At 35.7% G+C, this 24,196-nt stretch overlaps 1 protein-coding gene across 3 annotated transcripts in view; it reads right to left on the bottom strand.

The window, feature by feature from the left end:
- LOC145293032 (E3 ubiquitin-protein ligase RNF166-like) overlaps window positions 1-21,012 on the bottom strand; it is a 56,355-nt gene extending 35,343 nt beyond the window's left edge. The window contains exon 1 of one of the 3 annotated variants that reach the window (XM_080140358.1): window positions 20,913-21,012. Coding sequence is in view for 1 of the 3 variants with exons in the window: in XM_080139747.1 (XP_079995873.1) it covers window positions 19,670-19,749 (80 nt within the window). In the remaining 2 variants the exon portion in view is untranslated. Of the gene's footprint in view, window positions 1-19,669; window positions 20,372-20,912 lie in introns of those variants that run through there. The other 2 variants (XM_080141256.1, XM_080139747.1) reach the window with 2 other exon arrangements.
- Window positions 21,013-24,196: the final 3,184 nt, after the last annotated feature.

A 24,196-nucleotide genomic window follows, 5' to 3' on the forward strand; every position in this document is an offset into this window, starting at 1 on the left:
AAACGTTACTTCTATTAACCACTATAGCACCAATGCCCATCCATAGAAATTGACACAGAAAATAGTAAACACATGATGATGATGATGATGACGTTGCTGTTAGTGTGAAACGCTGATGTTTTACACATATCTGTGGTGGTACCTGCAGTACTTATATATAATTATGAGAGAGAGAGAGAGAGAGAACTGGCCCTGTAATAATAAATATAGGTGCTTTCTTGTGAGTCGACGGATCGATTATTTAATGTGTGGTTTTAAGCAAAAACAATATTTATTTAAGGGACTTAACAGCCTATGCACACAAAGGCAGGTACTTAACAGCCAAAGTACCCAGAAACAAAGCGATATGCACTACACAACTGTCTCGAGTTTTGCAACGATTAATTACGTTATTGAAACGACACTCCTTGTTATGCAAAACGCCCCATGACTCTTACTAAAAAATACCTACAACTTCAACTCTATTCGCACCTACTGAAAACCTGCCCATATATATCTATTCACCTAATTACGTATGACTCAATACTTGCTGTCTTATCCATGCTATATTGCACTTACATCTTAACCCTCCTATCATCTAAAATAGCTCGGGCACAACTCGTAGCTCAATTCTTAATACCTACTCATACTGTAACACTATACTAGACCTAAGCTAACATTAATAAAATAAAAAAAAAGGGTACGACTAAAATCACATTATCTCCTCCCTAACAAGCCCTCTTACAAACGTAGACGCTTACACTGCATGAACTTCACCCACCCCCTTTATTCATTAACAAGTAAATAGCATGTCCCTAAATCACTTTGAGGAGTGTAACTAATCAGTAGATATAATCCCCCACAAACTAACCCAGTAACACTAACAACGCGGGGTCGCAGAAATACCTGGATTAGAACCTAGGCGCGGAGAAAACCCTCTCAGGGCTGACGGACCCAGTAGGTCTTCCCAGATCATCCGTCTAGGAGAAGGAAAACTCTGAAACTAAACCAAAGGGGAGAGAGGCCTCTTCAGTCTTGGATGACAACCTTCCTAGAGCTGGTGACTCAAACAAATTCACCGGTTTGCAAACCTAAATTGCTTAAGGAGTAGATAGGCTCTGTCTATCGCCCGGCTTCCATACTCCTTCTTTGCCTATTAGTCAAGCGCAGAGACACTATCTCAGTGATTCAACAGAAACACCCAGCGGTAGATCTTGTTTCCTGGCTAGGGCAATGAACGCCGTTCTTCCCCATTCCCAGCACGCCCCACCCCTAAAACTGAACATTTGGGAGTGCTTGAGTATAAGATATGCCTGAGCGGTTAGATTGGGTTGACCTTCTTCTAAAGGGTTGAGGGTACCGGATTGACAGTTCCTGGCTGCTGTTCCCGACTGGTAGTACAGGAGCCCTAACTCTTTGGTAGCGCTTAGAGCGGCTGCTCCATCAACAGTTGAATAATATCGGGTTGTTTGCAGTGCCATGACGCGCATGGAAAGGGACCCTGCACTCATCCCCGGTGGGCTTTCCTGAGGCCACAATCCTAATTGGAGAAAGGTCAGCTGATGGTCTACTTGTGATGCATGTCTGAAGCTCCGCATAACCTCTTGTTTAGCTCCCCCTTACCGAAACTCTTAAAAATAAATATGACGACAGTACAATCTAAAAATAAACTTAAACCAGGATTAGGGACAAACAAATTCAACTTGCCTCCTCCCTTGAGGCTCTCATTCACAAATATCCGTGGGCTTAGAACTAACTTAGCTGATGTTGAAGCATTTCTCTTAACAAATACCCCGGTTATCTTAGCACTAAGTGAGACTAACCTACACTCCTCCATTCCCTCTAACCACTTTAACATGCCTGGATATCTCCCACTCTGCCGTAAGGACTCTGACAGACATATGCACGGACTTGGAGTTTACATTCGTAATACCCTTCCCTTGACTAGAGAAACAAACCTAGAAACAGATGATCAAGCCTTTATGTGCTTTAGACTAAACGTGCAACACAGTATTAGCTACTATTATTTTCTCTACCGCTCTCCCTCAACTCAGGACTGCTCCATAATAAACAAAGTATCTGACAGCATAGACACGGCACTGTCCCTCGACACTAGCGCACAAATACATGTGTTTGGTGACTTTAATGTCCACCACAAAAACTGGCTTGGATTCTCTACTCACACAGATGCAGCGGGCAGCACAACCCATAGCTTCGCTATATCTCACTCCCTATCACAAATTGTTACGTTTCCAACCCGTTTCCCTGACCAGGAAGAACAACACGCATCACTTCTAGATCTGTTTTTGACCACAGTTCCCGATGACTGCTTAGCGAAGGCCCACAGCCCACTCGGGAACGCTGACCATGCAGTGATAATGGTTGAAATCGCCCTAAACTCTAGACCCAAAACTGAAGAGCCAGTGCTCAAAACAACGAGATATTATAATAAGGCTGACTGGGAAGCCATCAGGGAACTAATTAGAGATGCTCCATGAAAAAATATTTTCTCTCTCCCTGCTGAACAATGTGCAAACGAGACCACTGACTGGTTCAAAACTGCAATCGAAGCGCATGTTCCCATGCGGAAATTTTATAGTAAGCCCCACTCTCCCCAATGGTTTACGTCGACTTGTGCAACTGCCATTACTCAAAAGCAGCATGCATACCGTAGGTTTAACCGACATAAGTCCAGTTCAAACAGACTGAAGTATATAGAAGCTAGAAATAACGTTAAGAAAGAAATAGCGACAGCTAAGAGAGAATTTACGGAAACCACTAAAAAGCGCATCAAAGCACAAAAACTAGGAACTCGAGACTTCTGGAAAATCTACAACAGTGTAGTAATTAATGGGCAATCAACAATTCCCCCACTAACCAACAATCACGAGGTTGTCTCCTCAGCAACCGACAAGGCTAACATGCTTGCCAGTCGGTTTGCCTCAAACTCCACACTGGACCCTTCCAACCACCCCCTACCTGACTTTCCTATGCGGACAGACGCCACACTAGACGATCTGAAAAACACCCCTGCTCAGGTGCATGCTATCATAAAAAACCTTGACACCTCAAAAGCATGTGGACCCGATCTTATCCCAGCTGTGCTATTAAAAAAGTGCTCAGCCGAAGTAGCTCCAGTTCTCTCCAAACTCTACAACAAATGTCTTAATGAAGCTTGCTTTCCGGGCTGTTGGAAAACTGCTTCTGTTGTACCAGTATTCAAGAATTCTGGCGAAAGGACAGACCCATCAAATTATCGCCCCATTAGCCTCCTCCCACTTTTTGCCAAAATATTTGAGACCATAATTAACCATGCTCTAGTCCATCATCTTACAGATGCTAAACTACTGACTGACAAACAATATGGATTTAGACAAGCCCGTTCCACAGCAGACATCCTCACCGTGATCTCTGAACGTATATACCAATCACTGGACAAAGCGGGGGAAGGCAGAGCGGTAGCTCTAGATATATCTAAGGCTTTTGACAGGGTATGGCATGAGGGTCTCCTCAGTAAAATCAGATCATACGGTATCACTGGTAGAATACTTAACATAATTAAATCCTTCTTAGATAAGAGCAAAATCCAGGTAGTCCTCGACGGTCGCACATCTAAACAATATGATATAAATGCGGGAGTGCCCCAGGGTTCTATCCTTGGACCTCTATTGTTCCTGATATTCATAAATGACCTCCCCGACAACATTGCCTCTGAGATGGGTATATATGCTGATGACACTACACTCTATGGCAGACACGACAGGAAGACGAATGAACACATTTCTAAAGAAATGGCAGAAACACTAGAGGAAGACCTCCAATCTGTAGTGGAATGGGGACAAAAGTGGTTGGTCGCGTTCAATGCTGCCAAGACTAAACTAGTTTCATTCAATAATTACAAGAAACCCTCTCTACCACCAATAGCAATGGCCAACGACTCTTTATCTGAGAGTCCATCTTTCAAACTCCTTGGCCTAACGTTCACAGGAAACATGAGTTGGAACAATTACATTGAAGGCATTGCCAGGGCCGCTGCAAGAAAGGTAGGCTCTCTCTACCGTGCTAGAAAACTACTAACACCCGAAAGTATCCTGTACCTCTATAAGGCCACCATTCGCCCATGTATGGAGTATTGCTGCCACATCTGGGCTGGTGCATCTGCTACTAGTCTCTCGCTCCTTGACAAGGTTCAAAAGAGAGTCGCAAACCTGATAGGCCCTGAACTGGCATCTAAGCTTCAGTCTCTGTCCCATCGACGAAATGTTGCATCCCTCTGCCTTTTCTACAAGTATTTTAGTGGTGAATGCTCTGATGAACTGCAATCACTTGTGCCCCCACGACGCGAGCACCCTCGACAAACCCGAAAGGCTACTAGATCCCACCCCCACACTGTAGAGGTCCCTAGATGTAAAAGATCTTTTTACTCCAATAGTTTCTTCCCCAGAACCGCAAGACTCTGGAATTCCATTCCAGGTCCCTGCTTCCCCAACAGTACTGACGTGCAGAAGTTCAAGTGTAACGTGAACCGACACCTTGCTGCCCAAATCCCTACATAGTACCCCAGTAGTTGTTGCCCCTGATAGTAGCCCCCTACACCAAAGTGGCAATTTGCCTTGTTTGGGGTGAAAATGTAATAAAAAAAAAAAAAAAAAAAAAAAAAAAATTTAATTGTTGTATTGAAAATAATAACACATCCTAAAATTACAAAAATTCATCGAGTAGGGGGACATAAATACGTCCCCTCTATTCACAATTAGTGTTGGGACGATTCCTAATTTTTATACGATTCCGATTCCGATTCCAGGAAAATATTGATTAACGATTCCGATACCAAGTACGATTCCGATTCCGATTCCTAGGGAATTTATTGTTTTGAAATATACCAGGTAGTTTTATACTTATGGTCAGTAGTTCCCAAATATGTTCCCTAACTTTGGAAGAGATATTTTATGTCTACATCGTCGTGTTTTGGTTTAAATAAAATTATTATACAGTAAACTAAACGGAAAAATGAGCAAAATTTATTTTAGAGAAAATTTATTTTACTTAATTGGAATACAGAAAAAAAAACTCAAAGAAAATAGAATTCATCCTTCAGAGAAAAAACAAATAAAATAGAATTTATATAACAGAACAAAAACAAGAAAATTAGAGAATAAATACACACGATTCATTATTTTGGTCCTCATAATTAACAGATTTAATGAATTAAATAAAAAAAATATAGCGGAAGAGAAAGAAAATATATACTAATTAAATATAAAAAAGATAAATATTTGATTTAATAATTTATAAATGAACGTGCGTAATGAAAAAAAAACAGGTCGAGTTGAACAACTCACACACCCCCTGTAATTTTTTTTACCGATAGTTTCATTAAATTCTTTTGCTGGATTTTCATTGATTACACACTAATCTAATAGATTATGAAAAAAAAAAAAAATTTATCATTATTTCGACATTTGGAAGGGGTGCTCACTTTTTAGTTACAACGTTCTGGTAAACCGGTCACCCATTTTGTAACCATCGATATTTTTTTTTTTTTCTCATAATCTGATAGATTAGTGTGTAAACAATATAAATCCAGCGAAAGATTTAATTAAAACTATCGGTGAAAAAAATTACACGGGGGGGGGGGAGTTGTTCAACTCGCGATGTTTGTTTTTTATGAAATTGTTTTTTATAACAATGAATGGACATATTTTTAATTTTTTTTATTTTTTTTTGTTTTTATGAAAAGTTTCAATTTTTTTTACTTCGTTTTTATTTTTTCTGTTTTTTATAACAATGAATGGACATATTTTTAATTTTTTTTATTTTTGTTTGTTTTTATGAAAATAAAGTTTCATTTTTTTTTTTTTTCTTACTTCGTTTTTATTTTTTTTGTTAAGGATTCAAGTCCTATAGATTTCACTGACATGTTGGAGAAATGTTTCAAAATTCTCCATCCCCTTGTCTGCTGTCATGTGGTATGCCTCCCGGTACATTGCTTCATCAACGTGGGACCATTTCATGTCTCCGGAAGACCCATAGATGTATTTTATGCGTCTTTTAATTCTTGACCAGTACCCTTCAATACTGTTTGTGCAGACTTCCGAATGTTCCGAATGGTTGACTGTCCCGTGCACATATCCGAGATTTCCTAAATTAGAATAGCTCCGCCACTGGTCTGTATAAATTGTTGACCCGACAGCAACACATTCCACAATTACTTGCTCCAATGTTCTTGCTGAGCGGTCCGAGATTCGTCGCAGGAATCCTTTCCTTTGGGTTCGGTCATAGAACCCTACAACCCATATCTGGTTTGTCACTCGGCCAATGTTATACTTCCTCTTAAATAATAAACTCTCGTCTATTTCTACAACATGTCCCGGACCGCCTAGCTTTTCCCAGTCTTTCAGCATTTTACTGGAGCAAATATCCCGGCAATACTGATACCACTGGATACATGTTTTCTCGCTAATGCCAATGGCGTTTGCCGACCCTGTAACAGGAGTTTGTGTTACGAAGTCGTATATTATTTGTAACAGTGTGGAAATGGTCACTTTTGCGTGTTCAAAAAGTGTACCACTCCGTAATGATGTGATTTTTTTGCAGCGGCAGCATCTCCAACAGAAGCCATCCAGTTTGGCTTTCCCATATTTCTGCAGGGCCATGTCATGGCCACATGAACAAACCTTACTTTGCGCTATCAAATTCTTCTCCCTGGCATAATCTATTGGCGTTTCATTCATTTTCTTCATTAACTCCCACCTTGGGTTTCCGGAGGTAGCCATAATTAAAAATTAATTACCACGTGTTCACAATGGAAAAATAACTAGTCTTAATAAAAACAAAAAAAAAGCGCAATAAAAGGGCAATAAAAAAAATGCAATTTCTTGACATTCACTTCCGTTCTCCGAAAGTGAGTGACCAATTTGCCAGAAGGAAATTTTTTTTTTCTTCATAATCTGATAGATTGTGTAAAATCGATACGTTTATTTCATAAAAACACACATAAGAATAAACTTAAAAAAAAAAATTCATTGTTATAAAAAACAATCGATGGTTACAAAATGGGTGACCGGTTTACCAGAATGTTGTAAATCTATAGGACTTGAATCCTTAACAAAAAAAATAAAAACGAAGTAAGAAAAAAAAAATGAAACTTTCTTTTCATAAAAACAAAAAAAAATTAAAAAAATTAAAAATATGTCCATTCATTGTTATAAAAAACAATTTCATAAAAAACAAACATCGCGAGTTGAACAACTCCCCCCCCCCCCCGTGTAATTTTTTTCACCGATAGTTTTAATTAAATCTTTCGCTGGATTTATATTGTTTACACACTAATCTATCAGATTATGAGAAAAAAAAAAATATCGATGGTTACAAAATGGGTGACCGGTTTACCAGAACGTTGTAACTAAAAAGTGAGCACCCCTTCCAAATGTCGAAATAATGGTAATTTTTTTTTTTTTTTTCATAATCTATTAGATTAGTGTGTAATCAATGAAAATCCAGCAAAAGAATTTAATGAAACTATCGGTAAAAAAAATTACAGGGGGTGTGTGAGTTGTTCAACTCGACCAAAAAACAATATACCACGTGACATCGCGCCGTAGATACAAAATAACCTTTCCAAAGTTAACGACCATATATGAGAAATACCATTAATCGAAAGTTTTTGTGTTTTATACCAAAAGGTAGGTATAGTCAAAAGTTACAATTAAAGGAATTTCAAAAACGATTTTTTGTTTAGCTATTGATAGTTGTATTTGTGACGGCAGTTCTTCAGACCTCCATAATTCACAAGGAGTAGTTAACACCTATTATTTTTTCTTACTTTTTCATTGCTTTTACACGTTGTTTCTAACGTGAAGAATAAGTTTAGCCAAACTAATTTTGAAATAGGGTATATCAAAGGAACACATATAAAAATGATACCACTATAAAAAACAAGTGAAATACTAGATAAAATTGAGCAAACATAATTACAAAAATTACAGAAAAAGATAAAAAAAAACAAACAAAAAATGGTGAAGTTTGTTGAGTGAAATGAATTATTGAAAGAAAATTAATTGAACTAATAGAAATGTTAAATAAAAAAATGTCACATTTCAATATTTTTTTAATAATTAAATTCTCAGGGTTGTCGGAATTAAAAATTAAGTGATTTTTTTTTTATTAGGTTTCTTTCGAAGCTTGTTACCTTGAAAAATACATTTAAAACCCTGTTTTTTTAAAATAAATTGAAAAATAAATGCAATTAAAAAAATTTAATTGATAATTGAAACTTTAAAAACATTAAACATTGAAAAATTACTTATCTCACAAATTAACGTCCAATAAAGTAGATCCAGTCTTCATACAGGAATTTGGTTATAATAAATATATCTTTCCCAAACTTAAAAATCAAATTTTTTTTTTTTTTTTTTTTTTTTTTTTGAGAGAGAGAGTGCTTTAAAATCGCCAGGGAATGCCGCCTAAAATTTTAAAGAAGTAAATTTTAGGAGTTTAGTGCCTTTCAAAGACGGTTATCATAATTTATTATCATCATTTAATTTCCTCTTTTTTTTCCTCCCCCCACACCTTTCCACGTGGTTCAGTAGTTAACCAGTGCTCCTGTTGCTGTCAGTCAGCTATCTTTACCTAAATTTTAATTTCTAGTTAAAAGAATTTTTCATGAATGGAATCAGCATTTTTAAAAATCATTTTTTTAGTTGTATATATTGTATTTACTCTTTGAAGTTAAGGAGGGTAAAAAAAAAAAATGGTGACACCTAGATGGTGACGTAGGCAAAAAAAAAAAAAAAAGAAAAAAAAGACACTGCGATTTCGACCCTCACTAATAAAACTGCTCTGAGTGACTAGTTGGTAATTTTTTGTTCCTTTTCTTTTTTATTTTGCTCCTCCAATTTATTTGGATGCTTCATAGTTAAATGTTTTAACATGTTGGTTGTGGTCATGTTAGATGGTTTTATTCCTCGCGATATTTTAATTTGACAGACTTTGCAAATGGCTTTCAACTCATCATCTTCAAAAAGACTTTTTTTTTTGGACTTTGGGCCATATTAGAAAATTCAGTTTATCTGTAAACAAATAATTTACTATTAAATTTTGTTTTAAAGCTAGTCACTTATTTGGATAATTAATTGAAAATAATCCGCTAAAAAAGACAAAAAGAAAAAAATATAAAGGGATGGGGTGGTAAATTGTACCAACCGGTAGTTAATAAAAAAAACTTATAGAATTTAATTTTTGAAACCAATGTATAAAAGTTTACATAATGAAATGCAAATATGCATTTTCAGGTTTGTATTACTGTACACATAGATTCGAAAAAGTTGTCAAAAAAACAAATATATAACAAACAAATAATATCAAAGGCAAGATAAGTTACTTTTCTACCAAACTGGGTAATTTATTTTGTTTTTATTCAATGTAACATGTTTATTCAGCTCGAAAAACATGCAGTGTTTACCGATGTATTGGAAAATTCAAAATGGCGCCCGACACTTTCTTTAACATGGTAAGTTCGGGAAAAGGTGTTATAAATAATAAACTAGACAAAATACTATTAAAAAAACACCGAATATATGTCAAAATATGTCACGGTAACATATATTGAGCGAGTTTCTAGCAGTATTTTGTATAGTTTATTATTTATAACATCTTCTCCTGAACTTACCGTGTTAAAGAGAGTGTCGGGCGCCATTTTGAATTTTCCAATACATCGGTAAACACTGTATGCTTTTCGAGCTGAATAAACATGTTACATTGAATAAAAACCCGAAAAATATATCCAGTTAGGTAGAAAAATAACTTATCTTGCCTTTGATAACATTTATTTGTTATATATTTGTTTTTTGACAACTTTTTCGAATCTATGTGTACAGTAATACAAACCCGCATTTTCTTTTGAATTTTTTTTTTTGGTTGACTGTGTTCAATTCACACATCGTTGATGCGGTTCAATATTGCTAAACTATAAGTCCTTAGTAAAATTCTATTTATAAATACTTTTTAAAATGAAATTATTTAATTAACCGTAAATATTATTTAGACATAAAAATTAATTGATTACAAAACCTTTTAAAAAAAAAAAAATTAATTTCTTTTTCGTTCGGCAAAAAACTGCGCAAAACACTTTTAATTTTCAATTTAAAATTCTAGAAAAAAGATTATATTATTCTGCTTTTAATATAATCAAATTCAGGGTTTTATCTTTCTGGAGAAAAAAAAAATAATGGATTTTATTTCAATGAAATTAAAAAAAAAAAAAAACTTGACTGAATTGAATTAATTACCCTTAAATTAACGAAGGGGTTATTTAATAACTTTAGGTTTGGAAGAGATAGGTATGGGGTCGATTTTTTTGAAACTTCAAAAGAAACCGACTACTGTCAAAATTTTGCGAAATAATACAACGTGATCAATTTCATTTTAGAGATATTTCTTTCAAAAGCCTTCTTTTAAAAAAGAAAAAAAAGTATATTGTTCTATTAAACCTTTTACTGTTTAAATAATTTGACTTTGCTCGTTTTATTTTAAGAAAATATAAGTTGAAAAAGCATTTTCATTCAGTATTAGAAGATTTGTCAGTAAAAAAAAACAATCGCCAAAAAGATAAGCGTTTTTTTTTATTTTTACTTGCAATGTAGAGCCCTGCCCCCTGCATACTTCTTTTCAAGTTAACTCCTTTGTAGTTTTGATTACAATAGATCTGAATGAATGAACCTTGTAAGGGAGGGGCACTAAGCATTGCCCTGTTAATAATGAATTTCTTTGGTTTCTTTTTATTTCTCTCTTGCGGTTAGAAATATCAGAAAATTTTTTTCTTTTTTTTCAACATCAGACTAAAAGAATCGTAATGAAGGAATCGGAAAATTAAGGTATTTTTTAACGATGCGATTCCGATTCCGATACCTCCCAAAATACACGATTCTTACGATTAATGATTCCGATTCCGATTAATCGTCCCACCACTATTCACAATCTTCACATCTAGAGAAATGCCATTTCCAAATTTCCATAAAAATACTTTTAGCTATAAATAGTTTTATTATATACTTATAAATTTTATTAAGTACAATACTTTTTTTTTTTTTTTTTTTTTTTTTTTTTAAAATGGAGAGTAGACAATACATTGTGGATGCGTTATCGACAGCTCCTGTTACTCTTGCTTCTCTTTATTTGTCCCTCAGTCCTCATTTTTAATGAGTGATTTTTCTGACAAAGGAAGAAGAAAAAGCTGTTTTCTAGGTTGGCAGTATTTTGCGTAAACAGCCGCCAAGGATTTCGGAAATTTTCTGTTTCTATGTCTATCCTTATAGCTATGTCACTAGTAAGAGTGCTGGAGGTAAACATTTTATATGGGCTGATGTCATCTGCCTGATAGTCAGAGACCCGAACCTTTGATTAACCACTAAGGAGGCTGTCCTATCAGCAGGTGCAAAGTACTGGGGCTGCTGTATTGCCATTTGGTGAATGGATTCTGGACCATGCAGTAGCTTCTGGTGGGGCCTCTCGATGCCATACTAGTGGGTAATTCTTACGGCTTTACCTTTTCATGTGCTACAAAAAAAAATTTAATTTCTATTTCTCTCTTACTTTCCCTCTCTGCCCTGCTTCAGGCATGTCTGTCGACCTAGTCCACAAATCCCAAAACACGATGAAAAGTCTCAATAAAAAAACATGCGATTAAACCCGGATCTCCAACTTCTAACGTAGACCTTCCCCCCACTACCAGGTCTCCTTCTCTAACATCAGGGGTCTACATTCTAATTTTCCAGAGGTTGAAACCCAATTACAGGAGACTAAACCAGACATATTATTTCTTAGTGAAACTGGCATTGGAGAGACCATTTCCCTAGATGAGTTTGTAATTAAAGAATACTCTAGTTTAACTTCCAAATCTGACCCCCAAGGTCACCATGGGCATCAAATATGTGCCTATATAAAAGATGGCTTTCCATGTGGTAGGGACATCTCCAGAGAAGATCCTAACTTACCCTATATGTGCTTCCGGATTGCACTTGCTCAAACTATTGCATTTATATTTGCTCTCTATCGCCCCCACAACAGCGGAGTTACTATCTTTAAAAGCATATCTGAGAAAATTGACCACGCCCTATCTGCTTATCCTTCAGCTAATATTCATGCCTGTGGAGACTTCAATGTTCACAATGTGGAATGGTTAACTCACTCAAACAAGACCGATGATGAGGGGAGGTTCTGTCATGATTTCTCCATTGCTTATGACCTCACTCAGATTGTTCACGAACCCACCCGTGTTCCCGATACTGACGGCCAGTATGCAAGTCTCCTAGACCTTTCTCACAACTTGCCATGAACCATGTTCAGCTCCTGTTCTGTCTCCATCTTGTATCAGTTAAGATAAAAATTAAATATAATAAGTCTCCAGATGTACCTCTCCATCATACAGTATATCGATACTCTATGTCTGACTGGGATAGCTTCCACACATTTATATCAGATCTACCTCTGCGTTCCATGTTTAAAAAGGATGTGTCCTCTATAGTATCAGACCTGACAGAATGGTTAATTGTAGGTATAGACCGTTTCATACCCTCGAAAAAATTCCAAAAACCTAACAGCCAGCCGTGGTTCTCTCCGGAATGTGTTGCTGCCATTGTGCATAAGATTCACTTTTTCCATTGCTTCCAACGTAATAGATGTACTGAGACTAAAGCCGCTTTTAGAACTGCCAGAAACCACTGTAAAAAAGTAATAAAAGAATGCAAGAGAATTATATGCTCAGTCCATCAAGTCCAAAGTAGCTGAGCAGCAGCTTAGTTCCCACCAATAGCAAACAGAATCCTGAACAGAAGCGTGTGCTCTATCCCAACTCTCAAATGGACCTGAGGTAATCTCGTCAGTATCAGACAAAGCCAAACTCTTTGCCAAGAACTTTGCAGCTAATTCTAACCTTTGCGACCAAGGCTGCCAACCTCCAATATTTCCTCCTGTATCAGAAAACACGCTATGTGATATACATATATCGTGATCTTGCCAAGCTAATCAAAAACCTTGATTCCAGTAAAGCAACTGGCCCTGACAGTATTCCAATTATAGTACTCAAAAGACTTAAACCAGAACTTGCGCCCATACTTACAAAACTGTTTAAACGTTGTCTTAAGGAGAATTGCTTCCTATCACCCTGGAAAATCTCATCAGTATGCCCTGTATTTAAGAATTCAGGTGATCGCTCATCTCTCACAGAACAGACCAATAAGTCTCCTGTGTGTCATGAGTAAGTTGCTGGAATCTGTTAAATAGAGAAGTAATCAACCATCTCAGCAAAAACAACCTTAGTGATACGCAATATGGTTTCTGTTCTGCGAGATCTACAGCAAATGTGCTTACAGTTATATCTCATAGGATTAGCAAATCTCTCGACGGAGGCTACCTTTCTAGGGCAATTGCTTTTGACATATCAAAGGCCTTTGATACAGTATGGCATAAAGGTTTACTTTAAAAGATCTCCAGCTACGGTATAGCTAGAAATGTCTTCTCAATTATTGAATCATTTCTCTGATAGGTTCATAAGAGTAGTGGTTGATGGGCTGAAATCAGAAGCTCTTAGTATTAATGCTGGAGTCCCTAAAGGGTCCATCCTGGGCCCAACTCTTTTCCTGATCTATATCAAAGATCTATATCACATCCTTACATCATTCATAGACATCTATGCTGATGACACTATTTATGGTAGCACATCTAAGACCGTAAACGACCAAGTTCTCTCCGATTCTCTCTGATCTTGAGCAAGTGGTACAATGGGGAAAGAGGTGGCTTGTTACTTTTAATGCATCTAAAACCAAGCTTTTATCTTTACACCAATGCTCTGATCCCCTTCTGGCATCAATTGAAATGAATGGCTCCTGTCTTGGGGAGGCCTCATGTTTTGACAAGCTTCTGGGCTTGATCTTTATTCCTGATCTTAAATGGAACACATACATTAAATCCATTGCCAAGGCCGCTGGAAAAATGGTGGGATCCTTCTAGCAATCCAGTAGATATTTCACTGCTGATGCAATTCTCTATCTATATAAGAGCCAGGTACGTCCAAGGATGGAGTACTGTTGCCACATCTGGGCAGGAGCTGCTAGAAAGGACTTATCCTGCCTTGATAGAGTTCAAAATAGACTTCGTAGCCTTGTGGGGGATGTCCTTTTCTCTTCTCTGCAACCTTTCTCACAGAAGAGATGTTGCGAGTTTGTTTATCGTTATTTTCATGGCAAGTGCTCGGCTGAGCTCCATTCTATGGTCCCCCCTCCCTCGCCAAACTTTCACAAGAAACACCCGTCTAGCAGAAAACACTCACTAATTTCCCCCACTCTTTATCTGTGCCTAAACGTAAACGTAGATTCCATGAGCAAAGGTTTTTTTCTTAGAACTGCACGCCTATGGAATTGTCTTCCGTTTTTCTGCTTTCCAGCTGACTACAATATGGTTGTCTTCAAGTCGAACATAAACAAGTTTTTGATGAGGCGTTTCATATAAGTTAAGAAATTTACCGAATCTCCATTACTAACGGTTACTTAGGTGTATCAGAATTTTTGTAGGAATTTTTGACACCCCTAACACGAAACTGCGAATAAAATATAAAAAACTCGTAATTTCTCTTTTAAAAGTAGGTTGTTTATTTTCTTTATGGATTATACTTCCAAAATAAACTATTAAAGTTGTTTTAAAAGTAATAGAAATATTTTTTTTATTTTTTAAAAAACAGTAATGAATTTTACGAACTAAATATTTTTCAATTTTTAAACTTTAAAAATCTATCAAAATTTTTCTATTGATTCTATTTTTATGATATTTTCAGGGTCAATGTGACATTTTATGCTCTTTCCAATAAATTGAATATAATATTTTAGACAAACGTTTTTTTTAAATTCACGCTCCCCCATTTTCAAGTGTCTATTAAAAAGTAAATAATTAATTTACTCAAAGTTTTATATATCACAAATTGAAGAAAAAAGGTCAATAAATAATATATTCAAATTTAAAACAAAAAAAGTAGTGTTTTTTTTAGAAATTTACCTGTAAAGTTCGAAGTTTAAAACCCTTTTTTTTTTTAAATCACGTAGTTTGTTTTTTTTAATGAAACCTTGGTTCTTGCTCCTTTAATTGAAAAAAAAAAAAAAATTAGGGTTTGAATTACATTTTTCGAGTAGTTATAAACTTGGAAAGACTGGGGGTCGAATAATTCACACCTCCCATTTTGAAATGTCTATTAAAAAGTAAATAATTTACTCACCAAAGTGTTATATATCACAAATTGAAGAGGAAAAGTCAATAAGTAATATATTCAAATTTAAAACAAAAAAAAAGTAGTGTTTTTTTTAGAAATTTACCTGTAAAGTCCGAAGTTTAAAACCTTTTTATAAAAAAAAAAAAAACACTTTGTTTGTTTTTTTTTAATGAAACCTTGGTCCTTGGTCCTTTAATTGAAAAAAAAAAAAAAAAAAAATTAGGGCTTGAATTACATTTTTCGAGGAGTTATAAACTTGGAAAGACCGGGTGGAATTATTCACTATTTTTCACGAAATTTCTGACACACCTAAATTGTCCAATTTCTACTGTACACTCTTTAACCCTTATCCTCGAATGCCGTCTTGGCACTGATAAGTGGTGATCCCTATGTAAAAGAAAAAAAAAAAAAATATATAACAAATGTTATCAAAAAAGCAAGATATGTTACTTTTCTACCTAACTGGATTTTTAACTCAATAAATTTTCATAATTTTTTAATGTTACTATTTTCCATATGACAAGCAAGTATCGATCTGTCGACTTAAACACCAAATTTGAAGTCTGCATAAATTTATGTATAAATTATAGAAACATAAACAGTAAAAAAAAAAAGTCGATAAAAGTGATTAAAAGTGAGATATTATTAATAAATGTGTAGTAATGTCTTATTTCAATATTCATAAACAGTAAAACAAAGTCGATAAAAATTCATGATCGTTTAGTTACTATGGCAACTAAAACATGTCCTTTGCTCATGCGTAGGGAGAAGTCAGTGTTTTTTAGGGTGTTCGGCAGGGAACTAATCGCGACCAGTACCAAATTATATATATTTAAGCGTATTTTACGACCGCGCAAGGGAGGCTGACAGCCCCAACCCTTACCGTTTATTTAAATAAAAGTAGTCTCAGTTTTGTGCGGGGAGGGTTATTTAGCGGATGTGTTAATCTGCAGTAATGCCAGGTGATTACTTTTATTACGATTAAGGAAAAAGGAATATTCTTAAAATCCCATCTAAAAAAAAAAAAAAAAAAAAAAAAGTATTTTTACGACCTACCCCAGCGACGTGTTAAAGAGAGAATCAGACGCCATCTTGAATGTTCCAATACATCGGTAAACACTGTATGGTTTTCGAGCTGAATAAACATGTTACATTGAATAAAAACACGAAAAATATATCCAGTTTAGTAGAAAAGTAACTTATCTTGCCTTTGATAACATTTATTTGTTATATATTTGTTTTTTGACAACTTTTTCGAATCTATGTGTACAGTAATACAAACCCGGCTAAACTATTTAAATGCTAAATTCGCGAAATTTGGCCCAAAAACATCGAGTGGTTCTAAAATGGGTGATCGATTTAAGAATGTTGCATTAGAAACTGATCACTCTACAAATAGACATTTTTTCCATTTTTTTTTTTTTTTTTTTTTTTTAATAATCTGGTAGACTTTGAAAATCCGCTAAAAATGTTGGTATTATTTTACTTTAAGGCCGGTCTCACGTTCGTCCATAAAATATTTTTTATGTAGATTTTTGTGTGCTAAAAAAAAAAAAAAAAAAAAAAAAAAGTTTCCATGGTATAAAGAGATCATTTTTCCATCTAAATTTAACTTAAAATGAGCAACCACTTTCTGCCCACCTGAGAAAGGAGCCAGTTTTGTGTGTTTATGGGCTAAAAAGATTTGATTTCTTTTGCATGGTATTAACCCCTGAACTTGACTTTTTTTATTTCACAGCCTAGCCTTCGTTTACGCTACGCGCGAGCATAAACGAAGGCTGTTAAATGCGCACTCGCGTACCAAACTGCCTTGTCACAGTGTAGTATTGGCGAAAAATTAAAAATCGATGTGGTCGACGACCACATGCGCGTGCTTACGCGTACAAGATGGCCACCCGTAATAACATAGAATTACAGGGTTTCATATTTGGAAAACTACTTGTTTTTCGTCTAGTTTAAAATTTTCGCCAATACTAACTACCCTGTGACAAGGCAGTTTGGTACGCGAGTGCACATTTAACAGTCTTTTTTGGTAACATTTTACATTAAGGCCCGTCTCACGTCCGTATATAACAAAATATTTTTTTTGTAGATTTCGGTGCGCTAAAAACGAATCTTCAAACCGTTTTCGTCACAAAAAAAGTTTTCGAACAGATTACTTTTTCGAAAAATAGGTGATCACTTTTCCATGTACATTAAGCTTTAAAATGATCACCCATATTCTGGCCACCTGAGAGAGGGGGCATTTTTTTTTAGTGTTTATTAGCTAAAAGGTGTTTTCGATTTCTTTTGTGTTTTCATCTTTCAATAAAGACACGAGAAAATTAAAAAAAAAATAAAGAAAAACCGGATTATTTTATTTTTTTTTTTTTACTTTAAAGCTCGTCTCCACATATTAAAAAAAAGTTTTTTTGTAGTTTTCGGTGTGCTTTAAAAGAATATGGTAACCGTTTCCGTCGCAAGGTATTAACCCCTTAACTCTGGGACTATTTTACATTTCACAGCCCAGCCTTCGTTTACGCTACACGCGAGCATAAACGAAGACTGTTAAATGTGCACTCGCGTACCAAATTGCCTTGTCACAGTGTAGTATTGACATGTTATCACGGGTAGCCATTTTGTATGCGAAAGCGCCGCACATGGCCTACGCGTGACGTGGCGCGTAGGCCATGACGCGCGTCACGGGTGGCCATTTTGTACGCGCAAGCACGCGCACAAAATGGTCACCCGTGATGGTTTAACATTTGGAAAACAACTTGTTTTTCGTCTAATTTTAATTTTTCGCCAATACTACACTGTGACAAAGCAGTACGCGAGTGCACATTTAACAATCTTCGTTTATGCTCGTGCGTAGCGTAAACGAAGGCTAGGCTGTAAAATGGAAAATAGTCCCAGAGTTCAGGGGTTAATACCATGCAAAAGAAATCGGTGCTAACGCACTTACAGATCGCGCTATTTTTTAAATCGTATTTCCAAGTTTAATTAAAGTTTTATGTTGTTTTGTTTTTTTTATTCAATTGTAAGGTTAAAGTACAGAATAGGTACAGAACACCCTCCCCATGTTAAAAATGGCTTTTTAAATAACGTTATTATTTCAACACGGATCAATAAGTGCACTAGTAGCAAACAAAAACTTTTTAGCCTATAAACACACAAAAAATGACCCCCTCTCTCAGGTGGTCAGAACGTGGGTGCTCATTTTAAGTTAAATTTACATGGAAAAGTGATCACCCACTTTTCGAAAAAGTAATTTCTTCATAGCATGAAGACTATTTTTTTGTGACGGAAACGGTTGTCAGAGTCGTTTTTAGCACACCGAAACTACAAAAAAATATTTTGTTATATACGGACGTGAGACGGGCTTTAAAGTAAAATAATACCCCCTTTTCTATGCTCGTGCGTAGCATAAACGAAGGCTGGGCACTGGGCAGTGAAATGGAAAATAGTCCCAGACTTAAGGGGTTAGTACCATAAAAACGATAAATTTGCTTAGTGGGGGATGCCCTTTTCTCTACCCTGCAACCTCTCTCCCACAGAAGAGACGTTGCGAGCCTATCTTTGTTTTATCGTTATTTCCATGGCAGGTGCTCGTCTGAACTCCAATCTCTGGTCCCCCCTCGCCAATCTTTCACGAAAAACACCCGTCTAGCTGAATCCACTGTGAAAAATGTTCCCCACTCTTTATCTGTGCCTAAATCAAAACGTGGATTCCATGAACAAAGCTTCTTTCTTAGAACTGAACTGCACGCCTGTGGAACTGTTCCGTCTGCCTGCTTCCCACCTGACTACAACTTGGATGTCTTCAAGTCCAACGTTAGCAAATTCTTAATGAACCACCCTCTTAAGTAAACACTTCATTAAATCTCCACACTAACGTACTGTACTTGCAATAACCCTTATCCCTGAGTGGCTTCCGGGCTTTGATAAGTGGTGACTGGTGACCACCGTGTAAAAAAAAAAAAAAAAAAAAAAAAAAAAATTGCGATGGAAACGGTTACCATATTCTTTTAAAGTACACCGAAAACTAAGTAAAATAATAACGATTTTTCTTCATTTCCTCATGTCTTTATTGAAAGATGAAAAAATGCCACCTCTCTTAAGTGGCCAGAAAGTGGATGCTCATTTTAATTTAAATTTACAATGAAAAGTGACCACCCACTTTTCGAAAAAGTAATTTCTTTTTATCATGAAAACTTTGCGACGAAAACGGTTTTCAGATTCGTTATTAGCACACCGAAATCTACAAAAAAAATATTTTGTTATATACGATCGTGAGACGGGCCTTAATGTAAAAATTTTACCATTTGGAGAAAATAAAAATGTTGAGGTGAAGAGTGAGGGGGGGGGCAAGATTCTATAGGTCCGCCAACGAAGACAAAAAAAAAATAAATAAAATTAACGATTATTATTAATAATAATGAAAAATATACGTACACATGTTTGCAAGGTATCCGTACGGGGTTTTCGAATACATCCAAACATACTGGACATTTTATGTTGTCGGCTTGCGCCATAAGTCTCAGCTGAATATTATTATTAGTTAACAAAGTGTAAACATTCAAAATGTCAGTGGTATTTCTTTAAGGAAAAAGAAAAGTTCAAATGTAATTTACGTTTTACGTATTTAAGTAAATAGATCTTCTTGTAGACTTTAAGTTGTATTGGAATATCCTAAAACGAGTGCAAAGGGGGGGGGGGCTTCTCAGGCTTATAAATTAATATAAATTATTCTCAGTGCGTTTTTTTTTTTTTTTTTAAATTGAACATAAATTAATCTATTTTAGACAGTCTAGAATGCGAAGTATAAAGCGGAAATTAAAAAGAAAAACGATAACGTTAAAATTAAATATCTTGGGTGGGTAGAAATATTGCTTTTGTGAACCGATGTGGAAGGCATTTTCTAGTAGTAAATAATTGTTTCATCCTCCATTTTTCTGTAAGATGTTCTTAATTGATCATATAATGTTTCGTAAAAAGGTTTACAATAAAGAAAAACTCTTCATTAAACAGTTTTGTAGTCGATTTCAGAACTCTTTCGTCAAGTGTCAATTATTCTCGTCTTCTTCGAGGAAGCTGCTCCAAGCAAAACAAAAAAGGGAAACAAATTTATTGAAAATTTCCACTAACAACACCCAAAAAACAACAAAACATGATACTGACAAAAAAAATTTTTTTTATTGTTTAAAAAGGAAAAAAATATATGAAAATGGATTTAAAAATTATCTTTTAAAGTTGAGAATAAAGTGATATATTTTTTTAAATATTTAATTCAAACGTTACATGTTTACGTAGCCTTTTAATTTTAGCTTCAGGTTAAGTTAGTTTTCAAACAGTATAGTTTCGCACCCAAAACCAAAACAATTAATTTAAATCAATAACAATATAATTATAACAAAAAAAAATAAATAAATAAAAATGAAAAAGTATTTACTAAGAAATTATCCCTTTGTCTTGAGAATAAAATGTTTATTTATTTTGTTTAATAGTAAAATTAAATTAATGTTTACGTATAAAATTGTGGTTACGTTAGCTTTCAGCCATTGTAGTTTCACCCCCCCCCCAAATAAACAGATGAATTTGAAAAACAAAATAATTGGAACAAAGAGAGGCTCTTATTTAGAATTCAATCTAATTAAAATAATCATTTAAAAAAAAAAAATCTTTATGATGTACGTACCACTGTACCAGTCACGGAACGAAAATGTCATATTCCAAGAATGACGTAAACTTATCAAGTAGATTAATTTTTAAAGAAATTTATTATTTTTTTAATTACTTTTACACCCAACAAAGCACAATGCCACTTTGACGCCAGGGACTACTATTTGGGGCCAATTATGCAGGGATACTATGTAGGGAGTTGAGCAGCAAGATGTTTATTCGCATTACATTTGAACTTCTGCGTGTTAGTACAGATAGGAAAGAAGGAACCAGGGAGGGAATTCCAAAGTCTGGAAGTTTGAGGGAAGAAACTATTTAAATAGAAGACTTTCTGGAATCTGGGGATCTCTATAGTATAGGGTTGTGATTTTGCTGGTTTTCAGTTGTTACAACTCTTCCTTTCTTTGTCACGGAATGTTCTCTGATGATAACCTTTTTTTTTCAATCATTTTGGACCTTTTTTTTTATGATTTTTGTGTGGTCATCACAGCACCAAATAAACTATATGTAACATTATATATAGGGTTTCACAAAGGAATAAACGGAAAAGAAATTTGACACAAGTTTTTTTTTTTTCAGTTGAAAGAAAAAATATTTATTACCAGTTATTTCTATACCAAACCACCTGATATTTATTTCCAAGCTAACGACAATATGGTCAATTAGTTGCTTAGTCTGCAGCTATAATCAGCTGGTATGTGTGTAATTCATTCGACTGTACAGCCATTTGAAAATCTTGTTAAAAGTCTGGAAGATAAATGATTCTTGCATTTTGTTTTAAAAATCCAGTCCTGCCGCCAAGTGGTAAAAAAAAACTCTGCCATGTCGACATGTGCTTAAAAGTCTCTTTCCCTGCAACATGCTTTTTTTTTTTTTTTTTACAAAGGAGTCACCACTTATCAAGGCCTGAATAAGGGTTAATGGGTATACATTAGTCAATGAGATTATAGCGTAGTACTCATAAGTAGTGGAAATTTTGTAAATTGGATTACTTAGGGGGACGCTACATCAAGAACTTGTTTACATTGGACTTAAAGACAATCAAATTGGAGTCAGCTGGAAGCAGGCAAACAGAAGAGAGTTCCACAGGCATGCAGTTCTAAGAAAGAAGCTTTTTTTATGAAATCTACATTTAGGTTTAGGCACAGATAAAGAGTGTGGGAAATTATTGATAGTGGTTTTGGCTATACGAGTATTTTTTGTGAAAGTTTGGCAAGGGAGGACCATAGACGAGCCTTTGCCATGAACATAACTGGCCTCAGCATCAGAAGGATCGCCATGGATTTGAAGCTGTCGAAATCAATGGTCGAATACATGCTGAACACAAACTCTGAGCGGAAAAAGAAGAGAGGATGGAAAAGATCAATTGGCAAGAGGTCTGAAAGCAGAATGAAGAGGATTGTGACATGGCTTTTGACATCTGAAGAAAAAATTACAGCAAGAAAAGTGAAGGAGAAATGTGAATTGGATGTAAATGTCTCAACAGTACAAAGAACGCTGCATAGAATTGGTTTGAAGTATGCAAAGGCTAAGAAAAAAATTACACTAACAAAGAAACACGAAGGAGCAAGACTAGAGAGTGTTAAAAGGTGGTTAACAAAGCATGTTGATTTTAAGAAGGTTATATTTACTGATGAGAAGCATTTCAAGTTTGATTGGCCCGATGGATAGTGTACTTGGTCGAGAAGGAGTGAGCCTGTTGTACTGAACAAACGACAGATGGGAGGAGGAGGAGTTATGGTTTGGGGTATAATCTTTGCTAATGGAAATATATGATTCAAGTGGCTGAAAGGATGACAGAACAGCGAAAGCTACAAGCAGTTACTGGACGAGAAAGCCCTACCAAGGATAAGAAGAGAGATCAGGAATGATTTTGTTCTACAGCAAGACAATTGCAGCATCCATGTGTCAAATTTCATGAAAGAATGGATGGCTAAAGTGAATATGACTACTTTGTAATGGCCTGCAAAAAGCCCAGATCTAAATTTAATGGAAAATGTTTTGGAAATGCTTGCGCAACTTGTCTATGATGGACCTGAAATAACGAAAGAGGCTCAATTATGGGGAAAAATACTAGATGCCAAAAAACAACTAATAGAAACATGTAGAGATGTTATTGTGCATATGTTAGATCATTATGAAGAGAGATTGATAAAAGTTATTGAGAAGAAAGATGATATTTTTTTATTTTTACATGGAGGTCACCACTTATCAAGGCTCAGATGCCACTCGGGGATAAGGGTTATTGTGTGTACAGTAATCAATGGGATAATATCGTAGTAATAGTTAGTATTGGAGATTTGATAAAGTGTCATTACTTAAGGGGGCGGTTCATCAAAAATTTGTTTGTGTTGGACTTGAAGACATCCAAGTTGAAGTCAGGAGGGAAATCTCCACACTAACGTAATGTACTTGCAATAACCCTGAGTGGCTTCCGGGCCTTGATAAGTGGTGATTACTGTGTAAAAAAAAAAAAAAAAAAAAGCTTTGTTCATGGAATCTACTGGTCCCCCCTCGCCATTCTTTCACGAGAAACACCTGTCAATAATTTTCCTCAATTTTATCTGTGCCTAAATCCAAACGTAGACTCCATGAGCAGAGCTTCTTTCTCAGAAGTGCATGACTTATTACATTTTGTTTTTATACTGATACAACCGAGTGGTTGGAAGATCCAAGTGATGATAGAACGGAAAATGAACATAGCTCAGGGCAAGTTGTGAGGAAAAGGTCTAGGAGATTTGCATACTGACTGTCAGTATTGAGCACATGGGTGGGTTCGCGAACAATCTGAGTCAGGTCATAAGCAATAGAGAAATCGTGGCAGAACCTTCCCTCATCATCGGTCTTGTTTGAGTGGGTTAACCATTCCACATTATGAACATTGAAGTCACCACAAACATGAATATTGGCCGAAGGATGAGCAGACAGGATGTGGTCAATTTTCTCAGCTCTGCTGTTGTGGGGGGCGATAAAAGGCAAATATAAATTCTGTAGCGTAAGCAAGTGCAACCTGGAAGCACATATAATGTAAATTAGGGTCCTCTCTGGAGATGTCCTTACCACATAGAAAGCCATCTTTAATGTAGGCACATAGTCCATGCCCATGGCGATCTTGGGGGTCAGATTTGGATGTTAAGTTAGGGTATCCTTTAATTACAAAATCATCTAGGGTAATTGTCAGTCCAATGCCGGTTTTGCTTAGAAATAAGAGGTCTGGTTTAGTCTCCTGTAATTGGGATTCAACCTCTGGAAGGTTGGAATGTAAACCCCTGATGTTGGAGAAGGAAACATGGTAGTGGG

The sequence above is a fragment of the Euprymna scolopes genome, chromosome 1 (genome assembly GCF_053919585.1).
Source record: "Euprymna scolopes isolate OS-2025 chromosome 1, ASM5391958v1, whole genome shotgun sequence".
Lineage (NCBI taxonomy): Eukaryota > Metazoa > Mollusca > Cephalopoda > Sepiida > Sepiolidae > Euprymna > Euprymna scolopes.